The sequence below is a fragment of the Triturus cristatus genome, chromosome 10 (assembly GCF_964204655.1).
Source record: "Triturus cristatus chromosome 10, aTriCri1.1, whole genome shotgun sequence".
NCBI classification, from domain to species: domain Eukaryota; kingdom Metazoa; phylum Chordata; class Amphibia; order Caudata; family Salamandridae; genus Triturus; species Triturus cristatus.
In genome coordinates, this window is record NC_140593.1 from 369,497,409 (window position 1) to 369,513,394 (window position 15,986).

A 15,986-nucleotide genomic window follows, 5' to 3' on the forward strand; every position below is an offset into this window, starting at 1 on the left:
AGATACCAGGGGTGGCGCTCAGATTTAAATTAGTGAACATTTGAATGGATCAGATAGCGATTTTATTACTTGTTATGGACACTCATCCACCCCAACTAATAAACCACTTTCTCACAATAAGTATTACTATTTGTCTGCTTGGATGAAAAGGGTACTAAATCTTCATTTGAGGGCAAAGTATGAAGCGTAGACTAATTAGGGTTCAGAATCTTAATTAGATTAATATTATTCACAGTCATTAGGAGTGTTCTTATGTATCAGGACATTCTCTGGCTAATTAGCCTTCCATCATTAAGTTTATAGCAGAATCTCTTTTGACGGTCAGGAGCAGCTTTAAAAGAGGGATATCTAATAAAGCCAGGCCTAATAATTGTTGAAGATGCAATGAGCTTTTCCTGGAAGGCAAGAAAAATCTTTTTCATGTTCATATAGTCATGAAGAACTAGCTTCTACTTTTAGACTCTCTACATATGAGAGTGTTGGAGTCTTCTGTTTGGAAACAAATCTGTGACTGGCTTGAAAACCTCTCCTTTCTTTTTTTCAGTAATAAACTGCTGAGAGAGTAAAAAAAAAGTGTTCTGGCCAACATAATGGTATTATCCCAACCAAATGAAATGTCATCTCCCTAGGCATTGTGGTTTTCATCCACTCACTCTTCGGATGAGTTAAGGTGTTCACCACAGTGATCTGTTTATGCTCTACCATACCGTACTTTTAAGATTTATGGCCTGCCATAGCTTATGCTTTGTCTAGTTTACACCTTTTGGTCTGGATCTAATTGATTCAGTCTCGTCTACCCCCTCCCTGGCTATTTTCTACTCACAACCTTTAACTACATGCTGTAAAGGTGTATTATGATCCCCATCGACATTTGCTCGAGTGGAGTCTGTTTGTATTTCTTATTGCATTCTCATTGTCACCACTAACCATTAATTAATTTAACTTTTCAGGACTTCTTGAGAAACCTTTGGAGAAAAAAGCAGGTCGTAACTATGGTCCTCAAGGAAATAAAAAATTGGTTTATTTTATCGATGACCTGAACATGCCTGAGGTGGATATATATGGAACAGTTCAACCTCACACACTGATTCGACAGCATATTGATAATGGACACTGGTAAGAAATCCCCATAGCTTTCTTTTAGGTTAGGTCTTAAGTTTTTGATTAGAGAATTTACCCTTTTTGCAAATGATTTTACCATCCAAAAGAAATTACAACAAAACTGTTAGAAATATACATAAAATGTAAGAGTGGTCAAGGTTTTGTATATATTTGTTGCCTGACTGGTCTCTCAGAGACAACTAAAGAACTATGTAAATATCAGCGTCTCATCCTTAGGTAGCATGAGTTCAGCTTAAGACCTACTGTGGGAGAGGTGATTGGATGGCAAGTTTTAACAGCTCAAAAAACAATAGAGTGAAATTAGTAAAGAAGCCTGGAACATGTTTTTATAAGGGAACCAAAACAAATGAAAACAGGGAAAATACATTAAAATGGCTTTAATTATTTAAATGTAAGTTAGCTGCAACAACTTTAGTCATCTATGGCAATCTATGGAAACATATCATTCAATTCAATTACAAAGAAATCAAATCCAACAACGCTCCATGTTAGGAACATCTTAAGTCATTATCCATTGCTTTCGATTTATAAACTTGCGCCGGTGCTATCCAGAGGTTGCATTAAGAGTCCACTTACACTGGCCATCCTTTATATTTGTGGTCCTAGTTGATGGCAGAATGTGTGGAATGGAGCAGGACAGCTGGGAAGTTGTTGTGTTCATGGCTTCAATTGTGACCAAATTGGAGGTTCTGGTGGTGGATTTCCATGCTCTATCATTATGTTTGCTATTCTTTACATAGGCAGTATTGCTCCACTGATTAACACAATGGTACAGCTGAAACGTAACTTAAGTCAAGCGAAATGGTCCATTAAATCGAAACTGCTCCTGCGATCTCAGTAATCTACACTGTTGGTAAGATAGCTGGTTTCCTCCTCATGTAGGGGAAATCTCATTTAAATTGTAGGGGTGCATCATAATCGCATGTAGAACACATCCACATATAATTATGCAATTATTGTTAATATGGGCTGTTAGAATTGTGAGAGACATTAGCACAATTATATGATGTGCTTTAGTTTATAGATAAACGTCATGGAAAATTAACGTCGAAAATAAATGTAAGTAGCAGAAAATGTTAACATGAAGAACTCGTATTGTGCAACTGGCACTTATCCGTACACTGAATGTGCTTATTAATTTTGGGTAAATGTATTACTTGAAATTATAATAATGGTTGTGGAAATAGTATTGATGTGAAGAGATATGTCTTATGTTAGCCGAAGTCCTAGGCCTGAAATTCAAGTCCCTGGAAACTCTTGCTTCAATAATTAATAGTTGAATTTCATGTGTATGGCAATTTCTCACATTTCCATTGCAGGTGGAGGATACATTCTTTAGGAAAAGTAATATCTTTGTTTTAGTAAGCTAGGCAAGGAGAGAAGAAGTTATAATTGTGTGGCTTGGGTCGATAAAGGAAGGTCTTCACACAGGAGAAGGCACGGGAACCAAGGAGGAATTGTTTCAAGAAAGGTACACCGCTGACATCATGAAAAATTTATTTCAGGACTGTACCCAGGATGGATGGCGTGATCCAAACTGCACCATGGGAAGATTACTCCTGAATAACTGGTTGTTGAAGTTAGGGATAGTGCGCCACTCTATTCATGGCCCCAGAGAGAGAGCATCTTATAACAAGCTCTGTCTTCTGTCATGCTACTTAACCCATTGATCATGGAGAGACTTCTTAGGGAGAATCCACGCACTGACCCTTCTTCATGAAAATGCTCATTTAGGGATGTCACTTTAGTGCTAGAGAAGAGGTAGACCTATGCATTCTACTCACCAACCCTCGATGCAGGGAAATTTGGACTCAAGGTTCCTGATTTTCTGTATTCTATTTCTTGAATTAATTGTATTGTTCATGCTGCATCGTCTAAACTGGATGCACAGATTTGGCTTCATGCCGATTCCTATGTATTTCAATACTCTTGTGTTGAGGTGTTTCTAGATCATTTGTTCTTGGCTTTGTAATAAATGAACTAACCTTAAGTATTTGTCTGTGGGTTATTATGTACCCATAGAAGTTATTGGCTAATTGATTGTTCCTATAATGATTTTCCTCCCCTCTACACTTTCATGATGCTGAAAAGAACTATCAGAGTGAGACTCTACAAGGGCCTAGAACTTATGGGCACAGCTCTTCCACTCCTTTTCCCTATTTTACATACTGGAATTTGGGTTGAGGAGTATCTGGTCTCATCTTTACGTTCAGAACTATCACAGTTTCTTGTGATACTGCTTTAGATAGATGCTATGGGCCATTGGTGTCACTTTGAAGCTTTAGTTTTACGCCTCTGTCGGGGCTTGTGGATTGGTTTACCTTTACTGCAGGTTGCATCTCTCTTAGGTCTCTCTCTTGCTTTCCAGTGAATCCTGTGTGACTACACACCTTCCTAGCACATTTAGGATAGGCTCTAGCAGAAGGCACACAATGCTTTTGTGATGTACATATAGATATAGTCTCTTCCTTATCGACTCTTATGCTGCTGCTAGCAATTCAGCTCTCTGCATTTTCCTGTGAACCCTGCTTTCCCATGAACGAGCTTATCTTATTTACGGGATTTTATATAGCGCGTAATTTACCCATAGGGATCAGAGTGATTTACAATAGACAAACAGCCTCATGCATCAACCCAAAATCCAGTCGGTAAAATACCGATTCGGTAATAGCTCCCGGTATTAAGTAAAAAATACCCAATCCCAATGCATCAACCCAAAAGCAGAAATCGCTATTTAAGGAATCCTTAAATAGCGATTCTTTAAATAGGGATTCCTTAAATACCGATTCCTTAAATAGCGATTGCATTTAAGGAATCCCAAAGTGAGATTCCTTAAATGCAATGCATCAAAGTTAAAAAATTAGCGATTTCGCTAATAGGGGGAGCAAATTACCATGAAGATGAACTGCATGGTAATTTGCAAAAACTTTGAAAAATGCACTTTTGTGCATTTTTCAAAGTTTCATGTTGCGCACACACATGCCCTTAGAGCATGGGTGTGTGCAACATATGTGCACATATCATTTTCAGGGGTGCGACAGGGTGTCCTTTTGACACCCTGGCACCCTTGAAAGTGCTCCCTCTATTAGCGATTCGGTAATACCGAATCGCTAATACAGACTGGCTTTACATTCATTCCTATGGGCCTCCAAGCCCATAGGAATGAATGGGTAGGTATTCCTTATTACCGATTCGGTATTACCGATTCGGTAATAAGGAATATTAAGGAATCGCTATTTGAATAGCGATTCCTACATGCATAGCCTTTTGCTATTCCTTATTAGCGATTCCTTATTTTTCGCTAATAAGGAATCGCAAATGGCATTGTTGATGCATAGGCCCCAAAGTGCATTAATTAGATCAGACATTACAGGTAATGTAGTAGAGGTGGCAAGACATATAACCACTAGAGGTACGCAGAGTGAAGGTTACATATTTACAAAATATAGAATAATTAAAATTGCACATCGCAGACGAACGTTGGAGACATATAACATATGCAAGGAAGTATAACTATTACAGGTACGTAGAGTAATGGATACGTATTTAGTAAATATAGATTCACTAAAAAATATACATTGCAAACTAAAGTTGGAGCAATTAGGGTTCAAATTTATTTATTTATTTATTTATTTATTTATTTTATTTACGCAACTTTTATATCGCGGCAAATACCCGAAGGTGTCTCGGCGCTGTGGAGCGACTGAAGTTCATCATCCTACCGTCTTCTCACTGGTTAAACAACCATGTTTTCAAAAGCCTACGGAAACTAATCAGATTCGGAGCGGCTTTAATGACAATTGGCAAGAGGTTCCAAAGTTTTGGAGTGGCCACGAGAAAGCGCCTGTCGCCCCAGGAGACTGATCTTGTACGTGGCACCGGCAAAAGGCTGGTATTGGCCGATCTTAATTGCCTTCTGGGGGTATAGAACTGAAAAGCTTCGATCAGGAATCTGGGTCCAGTGCCATGTATGGCCTTATAAGCAATACAGAGGGCCTTGAATTTAACGCGGCTCTCAACTCTCAGCCAATGAAGCTGACGAATACCAAGGGTGGTAGATTTGCGGCGAGGGATGTTGAGGAGAATCCTAGCAGCCGCGTTCTGAATAGATTGCAGCTTCGTTATGACACGCTTCTGAGTATGGAGGAAGAGAGCGTTCCCATAATCTATTTTTGAGAAGACTAAGGTAGAGACCAGAGTCTTCCCAGCTGACGGAGGGAGATATGGTAGCAGCTTCTTAATCTTTTTCAAGATGTAAAATGAAGATGACACAACCTTATTGATATGGAGGTCAAAGACCAGCTTGTTGTCAAAAATCACTCCCAGATTTCTGGCTTTTTCCACTGGGACAGGTGGATGGCCGAGCTTTTCTGGCCACCAACCGAGGGACCATTCAGGGGAAAGTTTTCCAAAGGTCATGATCTCGGTCTTGTCCGAGTTAAGCCTGAGGCAATTCAAGGCCATCCAAGTACTGACCTCGAGCATAGCTTTCTGGAAGTTGGCTGCTACAGTAAGGCCATCCTTATGGATACCCAGCACCAGCTGGGTATCGTCTGCGTACGAGGTTAAGTGTATCCCATAGGCCTTTATTATCCTCGCTAAGTCCGCTACATAGATGTTGAAAAGCATAGGACTTAGCGAGGAGCCTTGTGGGACTCCACAAGGGAGTGCAGAGATGGGAGAATAAAAGTCTCCGAGCCTTACTGTCTGGGTACGGTTTGCCAGGAAGGATGAAATAAGATCCTTGGCCCGACCCTTTATCCCCAGAGCTGTGACACGGTCGACAAGAGTGACATGGTCGACCGTGTCAAAGGCTGCTGACAGATCCAAAAGGATAAGAACAGCCGCCCCTCCCTGATCCATGATCGTCCTGATCTCATCAGAGGCCTTTATCAAGGCAGTCTCTGTTCCATGCCCTTTCCTGAACCCAAACTGCGTTTCGTCGAGAAGTTGGTGGGTCTCGACGAACTCTGAGAGCTGCTGATTCATCAGATATTCGCATACTTTGGCAGGAAAGGGCAGGCACGCAATCGGTCTGTAACTTGCGACAGCAGTAGGATCTAAGGAAGGTTTTTTTAAGAGGGGTTTAATAACAGCCTTCTTCCATATACTAGGAAATTGGCCTGTTAGGAATATATTATTGCAGATTTCCATCAAAGGGAGGGAGATCACTTCTGTGAGTTTCTGCATCACGGACGGAGGACAGGGGTCCAAGGGGGAGCCTGATTTAATAGTGGAGATGATTTTAATCACGTCCTGATGTGAAATAGGTGAGAAACAAGGGAAGGAGTCAGGATTAGGGTGCGACAGTACTTCTTTCCTGCTGTCACCTCTATGTTCAGTTCTGATGTCATTTTCAAATGAAGCGTAAATATCTGCAACCTTAGTGGTAAAAAAGATGGCCAATTCATTGCAGAAAGTCTGTGAGGGCTCCACTCCAGGCCCAATGGAGGGGGTGGACAAGGTGGTGACGACGGAGAAAAGTTCTCTGGCAGAGTTGGCAGCAGTCTCGATTTGTGCTGAGTAAAAAACTGTTTTTCGGGCCAAGATCGCCTTTTTATAAATCATAAGAGCGTCTTTATAAGTTTGTCTAGCTGTGGGACAGTAATCTTTCCTCCAGCGCCTTTCTAAATTCCTACAATGTTGGCGATGTAGACGGAGATCTTCATTATACCAGGGGGCCGAAGGAGATACTCTATTGGGTTGCGTGAATTTCTCTGGGGCCATTAGATCAGCGGCACTTCGGATCCAGTCCTGAAACTCTGAAGCTGACGGTGACAAGCTATTTCCTCCCTGAGGACAGGAGGAGGCCAAGGAATGCAACATCTGAGGGAGATCTGCAGTTTTCCAGGCCCGGGTACCTATCTTAGTGCGAGGGCTGGGGTGCGGCAAGGCAGAAAATCGTGTATCTAGTTGAAAAATAATAGCCCTATGATCTGACCATGTAATTGGAATAATGTCTGATACAGTAATGTCAGGATCATTAGTAAATAGCCCGTCAAGGGAGTGTCCAGCTTGGTGTGTGATACCCTTGACTAATTGGTGCAGTCCAAAATTGGAAAAATCAGTCGTGAGTTGGGCGGTGTCTGGGTTGTCCTGATCTTCCAAAAAGAAATGTACATATTCCACCGTTGAAGCGGAAGGACGAACTAGTTTTCCAGTGAGAAACATGAAACAGTCAGAGAATTATTGGTAACTGCGTCTTTGGAAAAGAAGGGTTTTAAGCTTTAAGATAAGAGTTTTAAGGAATAAAGCAAGCCACATTGCTGTGATGAAGGTTCAATGTAATTCTAGTTAGAATTCACGTGACACCACTACTCTCCCCAACTACGTCCATGATAGGGCACCAGGAGGGTTATAGGAAGGTGTGTAATCAGAGAAAAAAGTATTTGTAGCTAGATTTGAACATTACAGTTGGGTAGGTATGCTAATTTCTTTCTTAACAAGTCCCCTTTCTTCACCCAAGTTTTGCAATTCACCCTTTCATGCTGTCATGGTACTGCCATGATGCTTTTGGCAAGTTTCAATTCTTTGATTCTTTTTGACTGCCCACAATACTTTTAAGTAGGATCAGGGACAATTACTTAGGCTTTATTCTTTCTTATAATACAACTGTTTCTTCTTTTTCTCCATAAACATGATATTGTTTCCTATTATCTGGGCTCTCTAGTTTTTTTTTTTTTTAGTGTATTTGTTTTATCTTTATATATATTTATTGTACCATCGTCAATATTTGTTCACAATTTTGGATTACAAAAGTCCAGTATGGAGGTACAATAAAAATGAAAGAAAATAACTTGCATGAAGGTTCCAATAATGTGAAAACCAATTGAATGGATTACTACAAAATCCCACACCCTGCTGGGTCATGTTTAGTTTGCCTGGATGAATGGTATGTTATTGTACACACTGACTTCATAGATGCTGCCCTTCTTTATAGTCTGTCACTGGAACCACTGGTGGATAAAATATGATCTGACGCTTTCATAGATGGGTGAACATATGGTGGATGTGTCCGATTATCTATACTTGTTGTTGCACTAAAATCACACTTTAAAACCCTAAAAGCATGGAGGGTGGAACACAAAGAACTGCAGCACACATCTTCATTTAAGATATACTACAAATATGATCAACTATAGTAGAATCTGATTTATCTTTCTGTTGTGATAGAAATGCATACAACAAGCCACTCAAATATACATCGAAACTGTGTAGTTATAATTAGGTCAGAATGTTTCTAATAACCTTAGTGCCATTTGAGGAACCTGCAAAACCTTTAAAAAAAAGTTCATCCACTTCAGTTCCTTCCTGGAAAGTTTCATTCTGATCCCTGAAGTAGGGGCAAGAAAAAAATGGGTTGTCCCAAATCATTGATTTCCCATGTTATTTCCGATCCTATAGGAAACTTTGCTCTCTGATTCATAAAAAACTGCTAAACAAAATTACACCAAATTTAGGGAAAAGTATATCAAATCATAAAAAGTACACTTTCTGAGTAACTTGGTACAGCTGTCGAGTGGTTGGCAGTTATATATATGTGATTAAAAAGACAACATTCTGTCCAGTGCTTAATTTGCACTGGTAGTTCTCAGTGCTGGGTACCGGCATCTAAATGTGAACACCGGTACTTATGACACTTTTACACTTGGTGGTGCAGTAACTAATACCTGCTGCCCAAACCATTCCTACAGCTTTGAGGGGCCTGAAATAATCTGGACAGTTACACTTGTAGGAGTGTGATGGTTAGTAGTTGTGTTGGTACTGTCATTGGCAGTGCTAGCAGGGGTAATCAGTGGTGCAAGCTGCAGTGGCCTCCTGACGAGGGCCCTGGCACTTATTTGTTTACAAACTAAGCATTGCTCAGGCCCAAAGAACAACCCTCAGTAGTTTAGCAAAATACAGAATACACATTACTGAGATGGACACAGTGGCATACAAACTTAGAGCCGTGTTTAAAACAAAAGAGTGAGATAAGCCACCTCTAAATGAAGCACCCCTACATTTAACATTATTCAACAACCTGCAATGCCTCAAAATCTACAACCAAGTTCTTAACGTAACCATCTACACCTTATAAGTGTCCTTGCTATGTGGAATTTGTCTATACCACTGTATTACAACTATTTAATATAGGTACATGCCAAAACACTTGCTAGTGGATAATCTGTTTTTAACAGAAATTTTGGCCTTTCCCGCAGATGTTTTGAAGCATGCTTTGGCGTTAAGCCTTAATCTACCTCCTAATAGGCCTGGACATAGTTCTTCTGCTATGCGGAACTCCACAAATTAACCAAATATCTCTGCCGCACTTCACGAAGTGCATTACGTTGCGCTGTTCGCACTGATTTTTAGCACTAGGTGTTTGTCCCACATATAGGGCATACCTGAGGAGTGAATTCCAAGCATCACTAAAGAAGGTTTAGGCCTGGCAAAAGGTTTATTTTGCCAGTTCGAAATGGCAGTTTAAAACTGCGCACACAGGTTTCGAGAGCAGGCCTGAAGACATGTTTTTTAGGGCTAATGTAATGCGGAGCGTAATGAGTGCTGCTGCTTTCCGGTAGCATTGAACCTACTGTCCCCAGGTTCATATAGTACCATGTATTAGGGACTTATAAGTAAATTAAGTGTGCCTATCATGCGTATGCCGATTTTACCATATTTTACAATGTTTGGGAGAAGAGCACAAGCACTTTACCAGGGGTAATGTACACAGAGTCCTATGGTGAACAAAAAACGGGTTCTGCAACAGAACGCAAAAGCTGGAGAAAGAGTCAATTTCTAACACTGACAAAGGCTGCATTATTGGGCCTTGCGTTTTATTTTAAAAGTGAGCATAATAACCACTGTCAGACTGAGGATGTCATGAATGGTTAAATATTTAATATTTCATATTTAGTTCAGACCTTATCGTTACCAACAGGAATAGAATGCCTTCAGAGACTACAGAACAATACTGCTGGTTTTATTTGGGGTTCCAGAAACGTACACTATCCTTTCAGCAAATGTTATTTCTTTTAAACATGGAGCCCTAGCAGTGCATGACTCAGTAACTTAAGGCTAAGTAACACACACATGCAAAGTGCCAGAGTGGTCTAAATCTGACTGACCTAGAGCTAGAGCGGTGCTCTATTGATCACAAGTGGGATAACAGGCTGGTACACTGTATGGGTACCAAATCATGATGCTCTATGTGTAAATTGTACCTTTCTAGGATATGTGCACCCTATCAATAACCATTCTTCATGACAGAGCGAAATGCATACTTCATTTCAGGTTTGCAGAGCCATTGATTAGACAGTGCAGAGGTAAGTAGTCATTGAACATTGGAGAAGGGCACACAAACAGAACTATGAATTTAATGACCTGCTGATGAATGAGTATGGCATGAATGAGGCTGAATGGTCCTGAGAATACCACCTGAGGCCCGAGGGCCCGATTGACAAAGATTTTGCTGTGACTTACTCCAGTATTACTTTTGGCTTAATACCACCTCTGTGAGCACTAATTAAACTGTCATAAAAGTGCTTGCACCATTTGAAAAGATTTTGAAAAGCATCACAAATTAAAAAAGTTGTTATTATAGAGGATATGTAAATTATGTTTAACAGTTCTTGTGCAGCAAAGTGGCTATTCTGGGAAAGGGACTCAAGAAAGCCTAAAACGATTGGGCTGGCCTATATATATGAGAAAACATCTGAGTGGTAATTATACATGGTAACAATTCGTTAGCAAAAACCAGTGACATTGTGCTCGCCAGTTTCACAAATGGAAAATTGTAACTGGGAATGTTGAGTAGAGAGGAGCATTATTTTACGCATACTCTGGGTAAATATCTCCTCTTTCTGGTAACTCATGATTAAACCCTACAGCTCTCCTTTGACACTCAAAAATCATATTGGATGCATCAACGAAAATCTATTTCTTCTCGTCACTCTCAATGGTGAAAGATAGTCACCCCAACGTTTTTGTGGAATAGCAAACATTGGGCACACCATTGGAAAAACTCTAATCGCCCATTATAAACTGTTTACATTCACCTTTTATTTTACAAACACAAACAGATCTTCAAAGAAAAGTGAATCTTCTCAAATATTTTAGTGTGTTAAGGTGATAAAAGTTCATTTCATCACTGAAAAATGTAAAATCGGGGCATGTGTGTTTTCATCGCATCCATGATTCTAATGTGAGATACACAGCGAGTAACGTCAATTGCTGGTTGGTTGACGATACTATGTTCGTAGGGTTATGGTTTTATTTTCTTTATACATGGATGGCTTATTATGACTCAATGGAGTAAATAGGTGTTTTACATGAAATTTCAAAACGTGGCATGGCGCGATGCAAAGACATACATTTTGTGATGTTTTCCTTGTGGGTGCTAGCTTTAGAAAAGTTCAATGTTTGCCACTATCCTCTTTGTATAAATTGGCCACACATTCTGAGCGTACATAGAAGGTTAAATTAATGTTTTTTTTGTTTCTTAGGTATGACAGGCACAAGTTAAATTTAAAGGAAATTCATAAGTGTCAATATATTGCATGCATGAATCCAACCGCGGGCAGTTTCACTATCAACCCACGACTACAGGTAACGTTTTAGGCTATACATTTATTTAAATCGATTGCAATAGTAGAGATACATGACCAGGGATGTGTTAAATATGCAGTATCCAACTGTATTGTCAGTCAACCTACGTACCATGATTGATGTTGTATTGTCCTGGCCTTTGAAAAAGGTTATAAATAAAGTTGTTAAAAAAATAAACTTTACCTTAAATCACAAGTATATCCTGGCACATGATGAACGAAAATGTATGATAATGCAATAACAAGAAAGAGCATAGCCACAAATTTATATTTTCACAGTATTGATGTTGACGGTATTGATTGTTACATTGGGGTAAAAACTATTGAACCTCGAGATTAAAACAAATATTTTATTCGTTTTGTGGTCCAATAATATTCTATTGCCCTTCTTTTCTAAAAAATGAATGCTGCTACTTAAGTTTATATTTTTTGGGATGAATAGGCTTCAGCTAAGTATGAAAATATAACGTTTTATTTCTTTTTTTCTGGTCACCCTAGTATTCAACTTCTGTATCGGGGAGGTTTATGCAAGTCTCCTGTTTCAGAAAAATGTGGTTTTTGTCCAAATGGATTTTTATACAAGTATTTTTTGGGCTTATGTTAGTGGAGATGTTTTTTTAAATGAATTATAGTGAGGTTAATGCTGTGTTCAAATTCTCTTCCTAATGGCAAATTTAATGCTGTGGGACTAAAGGATCATATTCAGTTTCATACATCTTTATTCGTCATTTGCCATAAAAACATATCAAAACTTCCACGTACAGTAATAAAGTGCAATCTGCTTACATCAAAGGAGCGATCAAGGCAATAAACATACATAAAAGACGATGAAATAATATTCGGGCTTCCTCCTGATTCAAATGCTGATTGAAATGGGGCATAATATCAATCTATATGAAAAGGTTCAGTCATTCAGGTCTCCTGGACACACAAATCTGTCAAAAGAGGAAACAAAACATAACCAGTCAGGGTTTTTAATCTTTGTGCAGGTGCGCGCATTGTTCCAGGTGGCCACGGTCAAACCTTTTGGGTGCACTTTTGAGTTTGCCACAGTGAGAACAGGTAAAGGGGCCACTCTAGGATGAAGTGGTTGCCGTCGGGCTTGAAATGCACGTGGCCTCCAAGTCGCCTTCTAGAGTATTTATCTCAGTGATGATAGGAGTCAATCAAACATCGCCACATCACTTAATGGTTCAAATTGATTTGTAACTGAGATATTTGGCAGATATTGGGTATGTAGTGAGATAACCTGAGGATTTTGGGTCGGGTGGGGATTGTACTAGCTCACCACTGGGGGTCCATAGAAAAAGCCAAGTGGCAAAACTCGTATTCCCTCATGACTTTTTGCAAGACAGTCCAGGCATTGAAATAGGAATTGAACAAGGCCTGAATTTTTAAAATGAATCACTATACAGTCACCTTTGGTAGTTTCACTTGAATAGCCAACCCGGCTTGCCATTCGGGCATATATAATTTTGCTGAAAAGGTCACCATGGAAACTGGATTTCAAGAGTAACCAATGGAAATATTTTCACATCAAGGCTTCAGTATCTCCTCTGATAAGGGCTGGACATTTTCCAGCATCAGCACATATGGGATGTTCTCGGGTGGCAGCTGCCGAGAGCCTCCTTGCACCCCTACAGGATCAATTGAGTGGACCAGGCTCTTTGTGCTGGGCATAGCTATGTGGTTTGTCCCCATTTTTTGATGATTTGAAGTGGGAATTATACTCTGTGTTTCTCCATAATATGCTATGCCCCTTATGTAATTAATTTGCCTGTTCATAGGGACCCTGGGTGTTGGGGTAGTGGTGTTTGTTCTGCGCCATGGCAATCAGATGGATTACTCGAATGACCTGAGTAAGGTTAATGATGACTTGTTCCAGCTTATCTTTGATGTTATTATCTTTTCCTCCATTTTTTGCAAAATTCTTATAGCACAGAATCCATTTTGAGAACACAGTCATATGGCTTTTTGCTATGATATCATTTTCTTGGTTTCTCTTAACTTCATCAGGCAAGTCAGTTTTACTCCTTTTCTGCCCAGCAATTATGATCAGTATTTTCTTGCCTTCCCTTCTCTTTTTAAGTAGGGGGGAACTTGATACAAGAGAAGTGTCACCAATTAAATGAGTCTTTATTCATGCTAGCTGACTGCATACATGGGTGAGACTCATTTTACCCAAAAACATGGGAAGTCTGCACTTTAGCATGCAGACTTTAATTAGAAATTGGAGTTGGAACTGCGCAGGTTTTCTTACTATTGTTATCAATTGTCACTGTTCACTCCAAGGGTGGTTTTTGAGTCAGTTTCTGTATTGTCAATTCTTTCTTCAAATGTTCTATTTCTGTATCGATGGCCCTCAGAATATGGGATAAATAGTTTGTTATTGTTGGCTAGGTAGGGCTTTGTGCTCTACCCTTACTCATTGAAAGGGCAATTTTTATTTTACCCATAAGGGAGTTAGGCTCAGGCGCTCTTAACCTTCTTCAGATACAGTGTTTACCCTTTCACAAAGGCTTCAAAACCTCCAGCCTAGAGGGGTGGCCCTGCCTCTTCTGACCAATGAAAGGCAAAGACTGGCCCATCCCACGCCATGTTGGTCTGAAGGTGCTTTAAGCGGGATGTCAAAGTCAAGCCCTTCTTCTCTAGGCAGCAGTATCCTGAGGACGAAGTCCCACCCTAAGAGAGATCAGGAATGCCGGTGGAAACCAGCAGGTGATTGTAGTAATCAAGCCAGGATCCAGGATGTAGTTTCATGTAGTTTTATTGAGGTTGATTACAAGATGATAAATACAGCCCCACCAGGAGCAGCCTTCATGTGCTCAGCCCCCTCTCCAACTGTCCATTCCTACTCCCAACATTCCATGCAGCATCACACTGTGAGCATTCCACTGGCACATCTCAACCATAGCAAACCAGGATACTACACATACCAAACCAGGATACTACAGTGAGCTGCAGCAGTAAATTGTGGCCTGCGCTGTGAGGGGCTGAAGGCGCTTTAAGCGCGATGTCAAAGTCAAGCCCCTCCTCTCTGGGCAGCGTTTCTCATGTGGGATGAAGTCCCACCCCAGGAGAGAGCAGGTAAGCAGGTGGAAACCAGCAGAACAGCTTCAGCTGTAAAGCACGATTATATTCATCTTTATCGAACCTGAAATTTGAACTGTCACATTTTCGAGGAGAAGTAATATCAAATAACAATATAAACGTTTTCTTCTCCCTACAGATTATTCATATTGACATGTACTAGGGTGTAACTTAAATTTACTTTCCTGTAATCAATTTTTCTTTAACCAAGGCTACAGCTGTTTCCATTCAATTACCCTGATTGTATGCTGTTTTCCTTAATACAGTGGTCTTCCAGCCTGGGAAAGCATAGCGGCATATCCGAGAGAAGCATCAACCCCTCATCAACATTGACCTTTCTTTGCACTATATGGTTAGGGAAAGGGGCAATGCTGCAGTGTTTAGAAAAAAGCCATGAAACGAGACCTTCAATGTTTAGTGTATTTCCAAGTGAGCGACTGGGTTTGATGGCTGGAGACATATGCGCTTTAAAGAGTCAATTGGTAGAGACATTCCTCAACCTATTTAAAGGACCTCTGGTCTCCATTATTTCAGACTGAAAACCAAGGACACCACCTTGCTGCACCAACTCCAACAGATAATTATTATTATTTTGTTATTTTTTTAGTTATATGGCGCACGAATCATCCCCAAGGGGATCTCTCGGCGCCTGGGAGGCGGGCTTCTGCAAGCAGAGCGTATCAGTTGAATAGCCAGGTTTTTAGGTGCTTCTTAAAAATAGTTAGCGTGGGGCAGGAACGCAGCTCTAGAGGCAGCGCATTCCAGTGTTTAGGAGCCAGATAGGAAAAGGCACGGCCCCCCATCTTCACTTTTTTCATTCTCGGCACTTGGAGAAGCTTTAGGCTACTAGACCTTAAGAGTCGCTTTGGAGTATACCATTCCAATTTCTTCAAGAGGTATTTATATAACAGCGATACTAAGGAAGCAGAAACTAGTGGAGAACAATAATCAATAAGATGCCCTACTGGTACAATCCAAGTCAATATTCCAAGCAATGTACCTGTTCCCCACTGCTAGATTTTCCAAGTGAACTGCATAATCGTGGATGCACTGCAGATGAGAATCTGAATCCCCAGCAGCCCTTTAGAGTAACATAATATATCAGTCGTGAGAGTTATTGGAAGCTGGCACAAGTGAGGGAGTGACAGCAGTCAGTTGCAACCCAGCCAAGGATAACTTAATTTG

At 40.3% G+C, this 15,986-nt stretch overlaps 1 protein-coding gene across 1 annotated transcript in view; it reads left to right on the forward strand.

Moving 5' to 3' along the window:
- The window catches only part of DNAH11 (dynein axonemal heavy chain 11), a 3,007,685-nt gene that overhangs the window by 1,569,274 nt on the left and 1,422,425 nt on the right, over positions 1-15,986 (forward strand). The window contains exons 47-48 of the mRNA XM_085631597.1: positions 951-1,116; positions 11,610-11,712. Of these exons, the coding sequence (XP_085487723.1) occupies positions 951-1,116; positions 11,610-11,712 (269 nt within the window). The remainder of the gene's footprint in view (positions 1-950; positions 1,117-11,609; positions 11,713-15,986) is intronic.